The 17,215-nt window shown below is 27.1% G+C and overlaps 1 protein-coding gene across 1 annotated transcript; it reads right to left on the reverse strand.

Annotated features, from left to right (window-relative positions):
- Positions 1 to 346: 346 nt before the first annotated feature.
- LOC112598576 lies at positions 347 to 11,557 on the reverse strand. Its single transcript, XM_025345098.1, has 19 exons — positions 11,392 to 11,557; positions 10,978 to 11,198; positions 10,275 to 10,470; positions 9,813 to 10,013; positions 9,450 to 9,678; positions 9,190 to 9,380; positions 8,860 to 9,100; positions 8,441 to 8,554; positions 8,227 to 8,373; positions 6,949 to 6,974; positions 5,956 to 6,153; positions 5,297 to 5,517; positions 3,571 to 3,763; positions 2,707 to 2,907; positions 2,312 to 2,540; positions 2,049 to 2,239; positions 1,136 to 1,376; positions 599 to 712; positions 347 to 499 (listed from the first exon to the last, which is right to left on the reverse strand). The coding sequence occupies exons 1-19, from the start codon at positions 11,457 to 11,459 to the stop codon at positions 347 to 349; spliced, it is 3,375 nt and encodes a 1,124-aa protein (XP_025200883.1). The 5' UTR covers positions 11,460 to 11,557.
- Positions 11,558 to 17,215: the final 5,658 nt, after the last annotated feature.

Below are 17,215 nucleotides of genomic sequence, written 5' to 3' on the forward strand. Positions count from 1 at the left end.
CTCCTCTTTCCCAACTATTCAATTATTATCATTTGATCTGTTAGCTAAATGCAATTTAAAAACAATTTATGTGTCTTTGATTATCAACTAAAATATACAATTTTTATCGTAGTCTATTATCGTAAGACCGAAAATCCTAACACCAACAATTATTATTATCAAAGACTAGAACTATACACTCTATGACATATAAAATATACACACAAGTATTAAGTGAATATTTGTTATTAAAAATATTATTGTAAATTATTTTTAGATTATTAAATTATTTATGTTTAAAAATACAATAAAATTACCTACATTAGAATATGTACAAAAGAAATCAACTATAATTAAATATATTAAGTCAATATCCAGATGTGTTCCCTTGTTGTCTAAAATCAGACATCGCCGTTATTATTCCTTCGGGCGTTTTGAAAATTCCAGATACAGACGATTTATCTTTATTCATCATTCTTCTCATTTTGTGGCCAACATGTTTAAGTTTTTCAACTACAGGCTGTAAATTAATAATACACAAAATATTAGATCATATTAATAAATTAAATATAATAATGCATTGGCATTCAATAAATTTAATTAATATTTTATAATCGACCTTAAGCACTCCGTATTCGTAATCGACCTGCATAGGGATCAACTGATGATATAATCTTGGTTCTTCAATTGCTTCTTTCAGTGTTTTGTTGTACCATAAAAGTAGTGCAGATACCTAAAACATAAAAATCCAAAGTTATGAATTTTAAACGAAAATTCATAAGTACTTTTTAGGGCTATCATTGGAAAAATTATTCGTACTTATTAAGTCTACAAGATGTTTATAGACAACAAATAAAAAACAGTTGTAAACTATGTTTTTGTGTAATAAAAAAAGTAGATTTGATCTAACTTTAGTATTTTTTTCTATACGTAGATTTTCAACAGAGTCACAAAGTGTATAACAATAAAATTTTTATTTAATTTGATATTCAAAAACTTGAAACTTTAACATTTGCTATTATTTATCTGCGCAATATATTAACTATGTAAATGTTTTACTTAATTTATAATTTTTAATATACTGATGAAAAAGTATACTACTTCTATTAATGTTATTATATTTTAGTAAAATAATTATATCATGATGCTGACTTACGTATGCGGTAGCAAGTGGGATTTTTAAGCCTCCAGTACCACCTATAACCAAAATTACATCCCCTTTGGAATCGGTTATTATTGTAGGACACATGGAGGACATCGGTCGTTTATAAGGTTGTACGAGGTTGGACAGAGACACTGGAAACCCATAATCATTGGAAAGATCTGGAGTTGAAAAATCGTTCATTTCATTATTGAAAATAATTCCTGTACTTTCTGATACGAAACCGCTACCAAATCTAAAATTATAAGGATACGTGATATTTTAATTTTGAGAATCATAACTATATTTTTATCACATTTTAATATTAAGACAGTTTAGTACAATATTTAAATTACTGTTGATTATTTGTATAAGTAATTAAAATTGTGGAAACTTTTTAAACTTAGCTTCAATTTTTTAAATGCTTTCAATTATTATTATTATAAAAATTCTTACCGTTATTTTTATATTTTATTCAATTTAGCTTCAATATTAAAACTGATATTAGAAACTAACTTCAAACTCTAACCAAAAGTTTTTTACCCAAAGGGCACAGGTATCAAATAATAAATAACTATAAGATATTATTTGTAAAAATAAAAATAAGTTATAAATTATTTTATTATGCTATAATCTTTTTATAAATAATATGTATGTATATATTATTGTTTTGATTTTAATAATAAAAAAATGTATTTGATGTAAAAATTTGCTATGTCTATATGTTCTTGTATTGAAATATCAAGCAACTTTTTATTTTAATTTATTGAACTTAAGTTAAAAAACAGTTTTACGTATTTTTGATAAAATATTTTTGTACGAGTTCACCTGCTATATAAAAGAAACAAAATACTTATGACAAAATGTAAATTGTAGACTTATCAAACATATTTATAGCTGGTATGATAAAGTTATAACTTAAACTCACGCCGTGTTTATAGTACTCGTAATCGCAACTGCGTTTCCAGATGAATCCAAAACAGCTATGTTTTCTGTTCCGTGATCTTCAAGCCAACTGAAATGGGCTCCGTAGAATTTAGGATCTGTCGATGTGCATTGATCGGACATGTTTTTTTGTATGCTATTTATATACGTATCTGACGTGACTTTTTCCAAAATCTAAAAACGTAAGTGATCTACATCAATGCCAAGTCTTATCAAGTTATTATTTTTTAGGCATGATGAACTAACTTCAGATGTGTCTACAAACATATGGTCACCCAAGTGAGATCTTTCACCATATGCGAATTTAAAAGCTTCTACTAATCGCACTGCATCCAAATTGGCATTAGGTGAAGGTAATTTTCCGTCTAATGTTCGAAGAATATAAGCTAATATGATACCAGAACCAACCGGTAAGCCTGAATAGACTTTGTAATCATTTTTGAGATTTATTTGAAAACTTTCTTCTACAAGAGCACTATACAATTTAAAATCATTATATGTATGTATTTTAATTATATTTTGGTTTTTTAGATTCATGATATATTCAGAAATATATACCAAATAAACAAATTACAATTTTGTGGTTTCGTGTGAAAAGTTTATTCTAAGTACCTAAATTGTATTGTTTTTTATCAACTCACGAGTAATCATTGAAGTCTTTTTTCGTTATAATTCCCCCTGCACTCTGAATATCATGGACCAATTTTGACGTTAGTGATCCAGAATATATAGCATTTGCACCTTCGTTTGCTATAACTCGTAGAGTTTGACCCAGTTTTGTCATTGTGTAAATATCACCTGGCTTCATTAAATCTCCCGTGCGGTTGTTGACAAAATATTCCCTGATAAAAAAAAAAAAAAAATTGTATGTTATAATTTATTGAAAATATTTTTAAAAATGACTTAATCACCTAAATCTGTTAACATAAAATAAAAAAAATAAAACGCGTCGTTGAATTTATAATTCAAATTAATAATATTTAAGTACATTTCTTTTAAGATTGCATTTACATCTTAAAACGGTTTATTACATTAATTTGATGGGGAGAGGGGCACGTCAATTGCAAAATATGTAATTATTTAATGATGACGTAGTTATTAATAGGGAAATATTATTAATGATAGTCTCGAGTAATTGGGAAGTGATTAAATAGTAGTGATGAACAAAAGCAATAGAAACATAAAAGTAGAGACAGTCAGAGGGGAGTTGAGAGTGCTAGTCGAGTGTTGAATGAGGCAATCAAGAACGAAAAGGAGATAATTTAGTTAGCAGTAACTTAAGTTAAGTATTATATTATAAATAAATGATAAATATAGTTTATGTGTAGTTGAATTATTTTATTGTATAAGCCATAAGGTATCCTAACGATTGAATGAATTTACCGCATTGAACCCCATTTTCTAAAAACATCGTTAAATAAATAAATTTCTTAAAGAGAAGATAATATACATTTTTTTTATTTAATGCATTAAAAAAAAAAAATATTGTTTTGAAATAAACTTACTTCAAATTTGTCTTTAAAATAAGATTTCTCGCTGCGTTAATATTGGCTCCTAAACGTTCACTCACAACGATTCCTTCTTCACATAGTTGTATTGTTGGTTTGATCAGAGAAGCCCAAGAAACTCCTCCTCCATATAAATTGTATGTAACCCAAATGCCTCGGATCATACCAGGGACAGCGATTCCTAAAGCTCCTTAAATATGATTTTAAAAAAAGCACAATATATCATACACAATATATTTGTAGTAAGATATAATATATATAGTGTCATAATAAATTTATGAGCAATTTTGATATTAGAATGTAAAATGCGATAAACAATATTATAATGATTTCTTATACTCTGATTTTATATATTTAAAGAATTTTATAATATTTATTTTTACTAATGAGGTAATTATATATTTGAATGTACATTACAATTTATTTTAGTAATTAACTAGTTATTTTTATAGTAGCAATAAATTGAAAAAATAAATATTTTATTACTTATTGAACGTTTGAGGGCATAATATACGTGTAATTGTATATAATATATATCGATTGCTTATTACACACTTGTTATAAGTCCCATTTTTCTCAAAATACACTTTTTGATGCAAATAGATGGGAAATTAAATTCTCTTTGTTTTTATACAAGTTCTTTGTATCCTATAACTACTAATTTTTGTGAAATTTACTATTTTAACTTGTCATAAATGGCTGTTAGCCGTATTTATTTTTGCTCTAATCTATTAAGTCCTCAAGTTTTAGTGAGAAGTCCTTAATTTTTGTACTTGAACAATTATTTTATTGCACACTTATCATATGTCCGGGACTTAATATATATTTAGTTTATATTCCCCAATTTATTGACTGCTTACATGTAATAAGTCTGGATATATTATATAAGTGCAATTAAAATATTTTAGATGTAGCGCTTATTTTGTTTAACCACAAATAATACCTATAAAGAAGTGGACTTAAAATGATTTGTGTTTAATTATAAAAAAGTTCAATGATATTATTTTGTTTTTAATTATCCCCAAGTTTTAATAAAATAACGAGAATTATTACTCTTTTGATGTCTTTTTCTGTTTTAAAATAAAGTATAATGTTATATTTTGTTTTATTGATTAAAGATTTTATAAAAAGTGAAAATTATTAATTTTTTTATGTTTTATAAATTAATTTTTGTTTCAACTTTTCAAGTGTAGAAAAATGTCATTTTTATTTTATTTGAATACATTGAAGAGTTTTTAATAATCAAATGTTCCCTGTGTTTTTTAAGATTTTATAAAAAGAAATTATATTAATATAATATTTTTAAAAAGCAATTGTTAGGTATAAGTCCATGTCTATCTAAATTTATTTTTTCACAAAGCTTAAGTCCTTGTCATGTTTTAAAAATGATCATTAAAATAAATCAATAAATATTACATGAATTTAACTTATATATTTTTAAGTTAATATAAATTTAGAAAAAACGAATTGGATTAAAATTACTTAGGTTAAATGGGTTTAAACTAAGTTAAAATTTAAAATAGCTCTTCTGCACAGTTTAAATTTTGTGACTTATAACGAATGTGCACACTAAGCCATTGATATTATACGAAAATATTGAAGATACTATACAGTTAAAGTAACTAGTAATATTTATTTGTTTACTAAGTTATTTAGAATATTTGTTATTTATATTTAGAAAGTTCGAAAACTGAATAAATTCCTTCAACAAGTAATTTCATACCGGTTAATGATTTCGTTGGATCGCTGTCATACATAGTGTAGTTGGCAGCGCCTGGAGCCGTTTCTCGAGCATTTATAAATAAAGATGTATTTGTAGTTCTGTTGTATATGGTCATTAGGAAACCTCCACCAATACCCGTTAAATCCGGACATACAACACTATCACACAACAATGTACCTATTGCTGCGTCTACTGAATTTCCACCGTTTTTCAGAATGTCTCTAAAGTAAAAACGTACTATATAAAACCAACAAGCAATGTTTTGAAAAATAAAATAAAATTTTCAATAATTGATCTTCGTTGTAACAAGCGGTCATGGAATTAATATTCTTAAAAAATAAACTTGATTCAAAAATTATATATATATTGTCATGAACTTTGAGACATTATAACTTTTATGTATTTAAAAAAAAATTATGCTTATAACTGTTTTTAATGTTGAAGCCTTAGCAAAAGTAATAATAACTTAGACTTGCTTTTTCTTGTTGATCTGTTTCAAATAAATAAACGTTAATTGAATTTTAAGATTTTTTTTTTAAAGTTTTATGCAATTAACGAGTGATATACGATGATATTCGTATAATGAATATCATCTAAAAATATGAAGTTACTATATGATACATATTTGTAAATATTTTAACCCATATAATAATTCTTACGTTCCAATTTTTGCACATGGTTCACCGTTAGAAACGACTGCCGCATCATTATACTGACCCATTGGTATGGAAGATAGTGGCAACGAAGACATTGGATCATTGAAGACATCTATCGAAGCAAAGAAACGAAATGAAAGTATCACTATAGTACAAAATAATACTAAACTTTCTATAAGAAATATTCTGATTGATGGATCCCTGTAAATAATGATATGAAATATTATTGTGTGTATTTAATATTTATATTTTAATGTAGGTACACGAATTAATGTAGGTTTGATATTTCATCCACGGATAAATAAATTTAAGTTTTAAGTTTTCCGTGAGTGATGTATTATTGTTATTTTTTATTACTATTACCATCATAACTATTACTGCCCCCTGTTGGCTATTATTAATACATTTTTTATAGTTTAATTGTATCCTTTATATATTATATTTTATACTAACATTTTTAAATAAATATATTTATCAAATATACAATATTTAGTTAATCAATTTATTTGAAAAATAAATACTTGTTTAGAATAGTAAAATTAATCTATGAAAAATAACTAAATCGTGTTAGTACTTTCTAATCCAAGATTCTAAAATGAACTCAATTCAAATAATTTCAAATTTTTAAAATCATTGAGAATATTGAAATTTGTATCGCTATAAATTTTACAATAAAATTATAACGAATTATGGAGTTATGTCAATAATTAATCACAGTTTCTAAAATACATGTTTAATTTGCAACATTTTTATAATTTTTTTTTTTAATTAAATCATAACCTAGTCATGATAATTAATCATTACAATTTAAATTTTGGTCTTATAGAATTTTAATCGATTTAGACATATGATTTCTTTCAAATTAGTATTTGAATTTGAGCAAAAATGTTTTTAAACTTTAGAATCTCAATTTTGAACACTAGACCGACCGTTTTTAACTACACGTGTAATTACCTATCTATTAAATTTTAAATTAAAAAATTAAAAAAATCATACCTAAAATTCATTCTTTCTAATATATTCTATATAGTATTTAAAATATGTATATTTTCACTAATTCACGACCAAAATATTACAAATTTCATCTGAAAAAAAAAATGATCTAAAATTATTTTATAAACTTAAATATTTTATGCATAATTTAAATTACAAATTTATACAAAAAATGTACTCACTAAGTGATTGATAGTTGTAAAATAATCGTAAATTTGTATACCTATGAATGAATGTCTGAAGAGTTAACTTTATTATTAGTGGACAGTATTATTTTATAATTGTGTATTTCAATATTTTTAACTTTATTTAAATAACCATAAACATACAAAAAAAATATTTTGTTATAATTTACGAACGATTTGTGTTTAAACGATACCGGTTTAACTTCGAAGGTGCTTAAATGTTGATTAAAATTCTATCTTGTACTATGATCTAAGTCATTATGTTAAATAAACACATAAATAACCGTTTTACCAAACCAAATATTTTAGTCAAATGGAACAATAAAGTTTTATAATTCTTCAACACAACATGTTTAATTAACAGCATTGTATACCATTCCCAGACTTACATGTTAGTCATTAATAATTTAGTTAAACAAAATAACTAGAAGTCAATTCAATTTAGAACTAATTCATATTCATTAGTAATTAATGTACCTTATTCTTAAACTATTGCAAATTATTTATGTAAAATTGTAATGCCAACTAGTACGTGATAATTTTAAAAATATAAAGCTTTAAGTATTGGTTCGACACAAACTCATTCAGAAAAAATATTAAATAAGTACTCCATAAATTTAAATAATGGATTCAAATGCAATTTATATAAACTGTACATATAACATTTAATGTTAATTAATTGAATACTATTCTATATTTCAATAGAATCAGATTGAATTTATTATTATAATAGGTATCTACTTAAAAAACAATAAAATTTTAATAATATTACATCCTTTTTTTTGATACACATAATCTTGTTTATTTCAGGAATTATATAAAATTAAAACTGAGTTTATTTATATATTTTATATAAAAAAAAAAAAAATTAGCAGGAATTTTGAACAATCCTATAATTTTATCATAATATAGGCTTTACTAGGTATATAATAATCTACTTTATTAAAGTATTATAATATTTGTATGTTGAAACAAAATCAATAATGATAAATAATAAAATTATTGATCTATTGCGGTCAATATGTTAAATTAACTTAAAAAATATGCAATAATCATTAAAAAAAAATAATTAATTTATTAAGACTTTTTTGCATTAATATCCGCATGAATTTCCTGGTCGTCGAAAATCTGGCATAGCTACGATCGTTCCCGAAGCAGATTTTCCAATAGCTGTTGCCGCCGAAACCACATTATTTAACATCACCACTTGATGACCAATATCTTTTAGTTTTTGAACGACGTCCTATAATAAATAAATACGGATAGTTAGATAATGTCAAAATATTTTATTATACATTTCTATTATAAACCTTTGTCGTTCCGTATTCATATTGAACTTTCATGGGAATAAGTTGGTGATAAATTCTAGGTTTATCTATTGCTTCTTTCAATGTCATATTGTACCATAGTATAAGGGCTAAAATCTGAAAAAAAATAATAAATAGTATTTAAATGTTTGTACTTACATACAAATATAAATTAACGTGAATATACGGTTAAAAAAAAATTGAATTTGTTGGCTAAGTATTGAAAATTAAAATAATTTATGCTTGTTGATCCTATTTACTAAGACTACTGATACTTATTGAAAAAATAAGATTTAAATTAATATATTTTATAGAAAACAGTTAAATTGTTAACAAAAATAGGTATTTAAATAAAAATACTTAAAGTTAACTAAAACCCGCAATAAATAGATAGTGTTATAGTAGAGTAAAACAAATCATACATAGGCAATAGTAATAGTGATTTTTGATCCACCTGCTCCTCCTATTGCAAGAACAAAATCATCATTTTTGTCGGTAATTATAGTTGGACACATTGAAGACATTGGTCGTTTGCCTGGTTCTATAAAATTGGAAGGTGAAGATGGAATTCCGTAATTGTTCACAACTTCTGGAGAAGAAAAATCATCCATTTGATTATTAAAAATTATACCAGTGCTAGGAGACATGAATCCGCATCCAAAACTAAACAAATCACAAACTTGACAGATTACTAAATTTAACGGTTAAGATGAGTCAAAGGAACATTCAACATAAATTATATTAATGCTTACAAAGTATTTAATGTGCTAGTGCACACGACAGTATTTCCAATTGAATCTGTTGCGACCATGTTTGCAGTCCCATGATTCTCTGGCATATGATAGTCGGCTCCGTAGTATTTTGGATTTGACGAAGTAAAAGTATCGGATATTTTATCTCGTATGTTATTTATGTAACAATCTGATTTTACTTTATCGTAAATCTAAAAAAAAATGTGTATGATAATTGATAATGTTCGAATACTATGTATTAAATCATATACAATGTATACCTGAGACACGTCAACAAATTTATGATCTCCTAAATGGGTTCTTTCGGCGTAACCAAATTTGAAAGCCTCCACCAATCGATGAGCGTCCAAACCTGCGTTGGGTGCTGGTAATAATCCATCCAACACACGAAGTATGTAGGCTAATATTATACCAGAACTAGGCGGTGGTCCCGTATGTATTGTATGTCCATTTTTCAAGTTCACAGGAAAAGATTTTTCGATTTCAACACTGATAACATGAATTTATTACTGTAATCATGTCTCAATATAATATACTAATTTTAAACTTTATTGTTAAGATTAATTGCATTTATATTCTAAATACAATAAATATTAAAATCTCGCATTAAATAAACCACTCACTCATAATTGGCTAAATCTTCTTTGGTAATTACACTTTTTACTTTTTTTAAATCTTCTAATATTTTAAGCGTTAATGAGCCATTATAAATGGCATCTGCACCTTCTTCCGCTATGATTTTCAGTGTTTCTGTTAATTTAGGTAACTTGTAAATTTGGCCGGCTTTCTTTAATCGACTATATTCTTCGTCGTAAAAACATTTTCTACAAACAAAACTAAATTTCATTAAAAAGTCATTAAACTATAAAGTGCACGATAATTATTATTATTATTATATATATAAATATATACAAAGTATATTACATTAAGTTAAATAAGTTATATAATACACAATTTTGCTAATCGTCTAAAATAATTCAAAACAAATTTTTTTATAAAAAGTATTACCTTGTAATTAACTTATCAAATTACATATTCATATATACATATTAAACAAAAAAAACGTACATATTTATTGGTTGTACCTTAGCATTGGGTCATTTTTTATCATGTCGCTGTTATTCTTCAGGTTTGTCTCTAGACGTTCACTTATATCTATTCCGTTTTCACATAATTGTATAGCTGGTTCGAATAACGATTTCCACGGGACACCACCACCATATAAGTTATATATAACCGAGTAGCCTTTAAGCGCACCTGGAACCGCAATTGCCAATCCTCCTGTATAATATTATGCTCTATTAATAAAAAATACTGTTACATAATTTAATTTATAAGCATTTATTAATGGTGTTTATAAAACACATTGTTCTGCGATATTATTCATATTAAAAGTAAATTAAGTATCAAGTTATATAGCAAAATATTTATATTATTGATATTTTTCCACTCAAAAAGTTACTTTTTCTTAACTGAAGTTTTATTTTAAGTTAATATTACGTAATGATAACCAAATTAATTTAAATGCTTTTAAAATTTGTTTCTTAAGATATTTTATCCTACCACTTCAACTCGGAGCTTAAAAAAATTAATGGGATCGTAAATAAAATAACATGATTGTTTTTTTTATTTATGATTAGAATCTATAAAATTTTGATTTTAATCAACCTAAGTTTAATTAATTTTTTTTTATGAACATAAGTTAATTTTTTATTTACAATATATTAACTCGATTAAAAAGTCAACAAATTATGTAAACTTACCGGGCCACGAGATTTTAATACGTACCGTACATAGAGTTTTTGGGGTTTTTAACAAACATCGAAGAACTTGCTGCGGCTGGTGCTGTTTCACGTGCGTTGATAGTGATTACTTTTTTGGTTTTTGCATTGTAGATGCTCATTAAAAAACCTCCACCGATTCCCAAATATTCTGGACATATAAGACTGTCACATATCATTGTAGCTATAGCAGCATCTACAGCATTTCCACCCTTTGACATAATATCCCTTTTTCAAAAAAATTTGAGTTATGAAAATCAAATGTGAACAATTTATGGTTATTTTTAAAAACTAATATTAGTAAGAGTACCTTCAACTAAGCATCAAATATTAAATGTGTTAAAAAATTCAAATTTTGGTAATATCTTTGTTTATTATTATTAAAATTATCATAATAATTAATTAATTTTATAATAATTACACTCCGATTTGTGAGGATAGCCCACCATTAGAAACGATTCCAACTTCATTGTAAAAGCCCATTGGCATACTCGATAATGGCACCTGAAATTTTGAGTCATTGATTTTGGGGTCAGCAATATGTGATTCCGGGTAAAAGAACAGAAACGAAACTATGGCTATCACTATTATCAGCACTGCTAAGAACGGGTAACGTATCGATGAAAATCTAAAGAAAAACAATCAATATCGTTTCGATGTGAGTCTTTGTTATAAAATAATAATATAAATCATTATTTAGAAATATATTAATTATTACACTTCTAATTGTGTGGGTTGTTCGACATTCGATGCGTTTCCGATCTTGTTGTACGAGCCCACTCTCAACAGGCTTGATGGTGCAAACGCGTATTTCTGGTCAGAGATTTTGTCATCATTGTGCTTCGAGGACACGAGCACCAAAAATGACACGATAGTGATCAGAATGACAAAGTGACTATGTTTTGATTTTAATCGGAAAAAAAAAACAATGATGTCATAAACGCAAAAAGGATGGTGTTTGGAGTGATTGACCCCCCCCCCCCCCCCCTAATATATATTATATTATTTTGTTGATTATACCGTCAAGTGGGTATGCTACAGTACACTAGAGCTCTGCATGGTCCATATTTTTTTGGACCAGACCGGACTAGTTATTTTAATTAAGACCAAGACTGGACTGGACTATCATTAAAATAATTTAACTGGACCGAGACTAGACTGATTTATTTTAGGCTGTTGAAAAAGACTGGGACCGGACCGTTTTATTTTTAAATTTTTAAAAAAGACTGAGACTGGACTGTTAAAAAAAAAATATTTTTATCAGGACCAAAATTACATTAATTTAATTTTAAAAAAATTTCACCGTAGAATCAAGATCGATTGGGGCGGACCGATTTTACTTTTATTTCATAGAACAATAGCGAGACTGGTTTAGATTGAAACATTTGATAAAGACTAATGCCGGGTTGCACGAAAAATGTAGTAATTTAATGGTTTAATAAAATGTCATGTTAAAGGGATCAGCTCACTGTTGATTCCTAAAATGTTTAGTGACTGTTCATGAAGCTCGATATGAGAATATTAACATTAATAAAGACATTATAATTCAAATAAAAACTATGTTTAGTTTTAACAAAATATGAATTGAGGAAATTATCGGGTTACCTCGTTTCTAAAAAGAATATATTAATATAGTTGAAATTTGTTTTTAAGAATATTTACTTTAATTAATTAATTTAGTAGTATTTCATATAATTTTGTAGGTGTATCTTCGATCTACCTACAATTTATAATACACCTATATTTATAAAATACTGAATAACTGTACCTATACTAATACAGTGGGTAAGTACATATTATAATGTATTGTTATATGTACCTATAATATCGGAAAATAAGTACAACTTAATTTCTTTTAACCGTTTATTATAATAATCACAAAAAAAAATGTTTCATATTTCAAATTAAAATATATAACATTTATAATATGCTAGAAAAATTATGGATTTTACTGTGCCGCACCTAGTTACTATAAGATACGTTTTTTAATTAAATTCTTTATATTTAAAATAAAATAAATGTGAAAATAATTAATATTAAAATAATTATTAGTTGATACTTGATAGTTCAATTAAAAATAATAGTAAAATAACATTTAAATAATAGTAAAATAAATTCATTTTTTATTTTTAAAATGGTTATTTAAGAACAAAATCGAATCTACACTTGTACCACTCAGACAACTTCTACGCTCTTCGATTAGTCTTCCAGCAACGCTAAAAGAGCGTTCACTGCTAGCACTACTAGCTGAAATAGCCAAAATTTGTCGTGCTAATACACTTAAATGTGGAAAAATGTGATTTTGACGCTTCCAAAAATCTAACAAATTGTCGTCGATAACATCAAACTTTTCTTTTTTGTAAGCTTCCAATTCTTTTTCATATTTACGCCTATTGTCTAAATCTTCATTATTTTCACCATCTTCCCATTCTGAAAATAGTGAGCTATTCGAAGTGTTTTTTTGTATGGTAACATTATATTCCTGGTGTAGGTTTTCTGGAGTTATATTTTCTTTTAATTCAATTTCTAACAACTTAAATCCTATATTTTGAAATATACGTAATTTATCTGGTTCTGAAAACATTTTTAGACATTTAAATTTTGGCGATAAAAAAATGGCAATCTCGTGTTCTTCGGCCAACTTAAATTTAGATTTCATGAACTCTAAACCTCGTTTTCCTAATTTTTGCATTATTGAGTTGGGTGTAAGTTCTTCATTTGCATCAAATATGTCCTCTTGAAGTTCAGCATATGTTTTTAAATGTTTTTTCAATAACAGTTGGTATAAAACAACCTTTTGAATAGTCGGATACTTATCACCCTCTAGTTCATCAGATGCTTTTTTAAATGGTTCCAAAAAAATTGTAATTTTTTCCAGTAATTCTGTATTAATATTTTGTATACGATTGAAATGTTCTCCATATAATTGAATTATTTCTGGAAGTGCTCTTTTCACTGATTGAAACATTAGAAGCCTTGTATTCCACCTCGTTTCAACTTCTTGTACAAGTCCTTGACTAAGTTCACTATTTTTACCCGAGCTTTTCATAAATTTTACCAAATGTTTACATTCGTTTAGTAATATCACTACTGGATTCAAAAGTTTATTACCGTCTTCTTCATGATTCAAAAATTTTGAATCAAACAGATTTCTTAATACAGTATTAATTACATGAGCACAGCAGTTAAGTCTATTGTTATTTCTGAGAGCTGTTAACATATTGGAACCTTGGTCGGTAACAAAAGTTATATTTGACATTAAATCAAATGTTGGCTCATCTGCTGCATCAGATATTTCACAAAAAAAATTCAACATGAAACGTTTTATATTGTCACCCGTTTTTACTTCATTACTTGGAAATAAACCAGTTTTAAGTAGAAGACAGTTTAATTCCCAATTATCATCTATGTAATGCAGAGTTACAGACATGTAACTATTCTTACGATAATTATCAGTTCATATATCACAGGTTGAAGCACAATATTTTTTGTTTATAATAAAAAATAGATCTTTAAAAAGTTTGTTTCTGATTTCTTTAGTACTTTTTTCAACGTGTCTTGATATGGTAGTCGGGTGGGGAAAAAGGTCCGAAATGTCAATTGGTCCATACTTTCTACCAGTGTCTAATAAAAACTGACACAAATTCTTCAAACCTTCACCTTCAATTGCGGACATTGATCTTATATCCATACAACAAAATTCAACGCATTTTTCAATTGCTTTTATCTTTAATTCTTTTGGTACTATTTTTTGTTTTTTACTTTTCTCTTCAATAAATATATCAATAGATCTTTGCAAACCTTTATTTAAACTGCATTTGTGTCTATTAAGTGTAGCTGTCGCTGATTTATTCCCGTAGAGTTCCTTGCAATTTATACAAGCAACATATTCTGTTAAAATTTGTTCGGGAGAATCAGGGTTGTCAATATTTTGAACGATTTGCATAACATTTTGAAATTTTTTCCACGTGTCACTTTTTCCTTCGCGAGGCACCAAAATATATTCTCCAGTATCGTGGGTTAATTTCCGTTTAACTGCATTTTTAGAATTATTTGTCATAAATGGATGAATTAAAGATTGACTTGTCGTAGATCTAGAAGTAGAAGGAAACGAAACAACAGAAGAATCGTCGATCGTGTCAGTCGGTATAGGCGTACTGCATATTACGCTGTTTTGATCAGTAGACAAATCATTAAGTGAACTTGCAAAACTCGAATTTAAAAATTCAGAAATTTCTTGAGAATTCATAATTCTAAAATAATGAAAATGATTCCACATGAGTTGTTCTTACTGTCATTCAAAAATTATAAAAAAACATAGGCACAATTTTTTTTTACTAATGTTTGAAATGCATACATTGACAAAATTCGTTAAAATCATGAATATTTGCTAATTATTCTGTACTTAAAAATGTATAAATCATTTTTGATTAAAAGCTAAGAATTGAAAATTTAATACTAGGTTGTCCATAAGTTGAGCTTAGAATAATAAATTATAAAAAAAATTGATGATTATTCAATTAAAAAAATTTTACGAGTGTTTCATTTTTAACGAAATCCAAATTCACGCGTTAAAATAAAATAATAACAATATTTAAATATAATATATCCTAGACTGACAAATCATCTCCGTTCAGAATCGTTTTTCGGTATTCAATGATACCTATCATTGCATTAAAATTAACAAACACATTACGGTGACCTACTCTGACGAGGTCCATCCCACCCCTAATGTACAGCAGAGCGACATCCACTTCATCCACTTACCGCTTTTTACACCAAATTCTCCGTCTCTGGGTCTAATGTATGTATATTATAAACAACATAATAGTACTATTTTGTTATTATGCAACTTACCAAATATTGGAGATAACAATCGGTTATATTAAATCTGCTGATAGGTACTAGGTACTAGGTAGGTAGTAGTACTGTCACTTCACACAGCAAAAGTAGAAATGATTAATAGAAACATTAAAATGTAAAACAATTTTCAGTGTAATTTCTTATTGTATTGTGTTTACTACAGACTGTACGGTAAAATTAAATATTTTGAAACAGGGAATATGGGTAGACTGAACGGCTGGGTGATGCATTATATTACTGACTATAAGCCTGTATTGTAGTATAATAAAATATGTTGTGCGATTTTGAATGATGACATTGGCCAAAATTAGTGTATCGGCAGTCATTGGCGGCACGATCTTTGGTGGTATTGACTGTTATTATTAGTAATTTTAAGGTTTACCAATAATTCATTAAATAAATCATAATGTATTTTAATATAATATAATAACCAGGCGACAATATATCCTGTAACCATCTATCTCCATATTCCTACTTAAACTCTTTATTTTATTCAACAACTTTACAATAATAAAGTATTAATGAAAATTGTTTTAACACAACTGTTCTATTTTCAATCATTCTACTGACAGCAATGTTATTCTACCTACTCTGGTACAATTACTATCGGCAATTTCTTCTCTTCGACGACCGCTCTCCAACTCGACTGATTCTTCACCAAATAAACCAATGACCGTGCGTTGTTCTATTATATACATACGTGGGCAGAATGGAGAACACGTAAAAAGCAGTAGTGGCGCTTACTGATTAGTGAACCTCGACGCAAACAGGTAACAATTTTGTTATTTAATAACAATGATAGTATCATTGATACAACGGTGTTGAAATGTCTAGGGTATATTTAAATATTATTGTATTTTAACGCGTGTTGAACTGGGTAAAATGAACGCTGTAAAATTTGAATAATCATCAATTTTATAATTGTTCTAACTCAACTTATGAACGACCTGTATTAATTTTCAATTGTAACAATGTTATACGAACTCTTCAACAAATATTATGGGGCTGGCACGAACTGACTCATTCATCACGTCAAGCGGTAGTAAAAATTATTATATCTTTTACTGGTACAGATATTCCCGCTCATATGAAGCTAAACTGCTACAATGCATATACCGACGACACGATGTTTATTCTTCTATTTATTTCATTTCCTTCACTTCTGATCATCTTCGAACTAATCCATTATGACAAGCAATCCCAAAAGCGGAAATAACCTGAAGAATACCTCATTTCGGTACCTTCTGTGTTTGCATGAAAAATTCAAAATATTATTGCAAATAGACCAAAACTATCCCGAACCGCAACGAATATGACAACTTCCCGCTGCTATGAAACACCGAAAACTCTACGAATATCGGCCTTCCATAATAGACACAAAC

Source organism: Melanaphis sacchari, unplaced genomic scaffold, assembly GCF_002803265.2.
Source record: "Melanaphis sacchari strain LSU unplaced genomic scaffold, SCAv2.0 Contig48_pilon_pilon, whole genome shotgun sequence".
Taxonomy (NCBI): Eukaryota; Metazoa; Arthropoda; class Insecta; order Hemiptera; family Aphididae; genus Melanaphis; species Melanaphis sacchari.

Bases quoted from the DNA above. Each gene is read 5' to 3' on its own strand.
- LOC112598576 (XM_025345098.1), bottom strand. From the start codon at position 11,459: ATGCCAATGGGCTTTTACAATGAAGTTGGAATCGTTTCTAATGGTGGG. The intron at 9,101-9,189 runs GTAAGCATTAAT...TGATTTGTTTAG, and splicing joins ACTAGCACATTAAATACTTT to TTTTGGATGCGGATTCATGT. The intron at 2,908-3,570 runs GTAAGTTTATTT...TTTTTTTATCAG, and splicing joins ATTTTAAAGACAAATTTGAA to GGAATATTTTGTCAACAACC.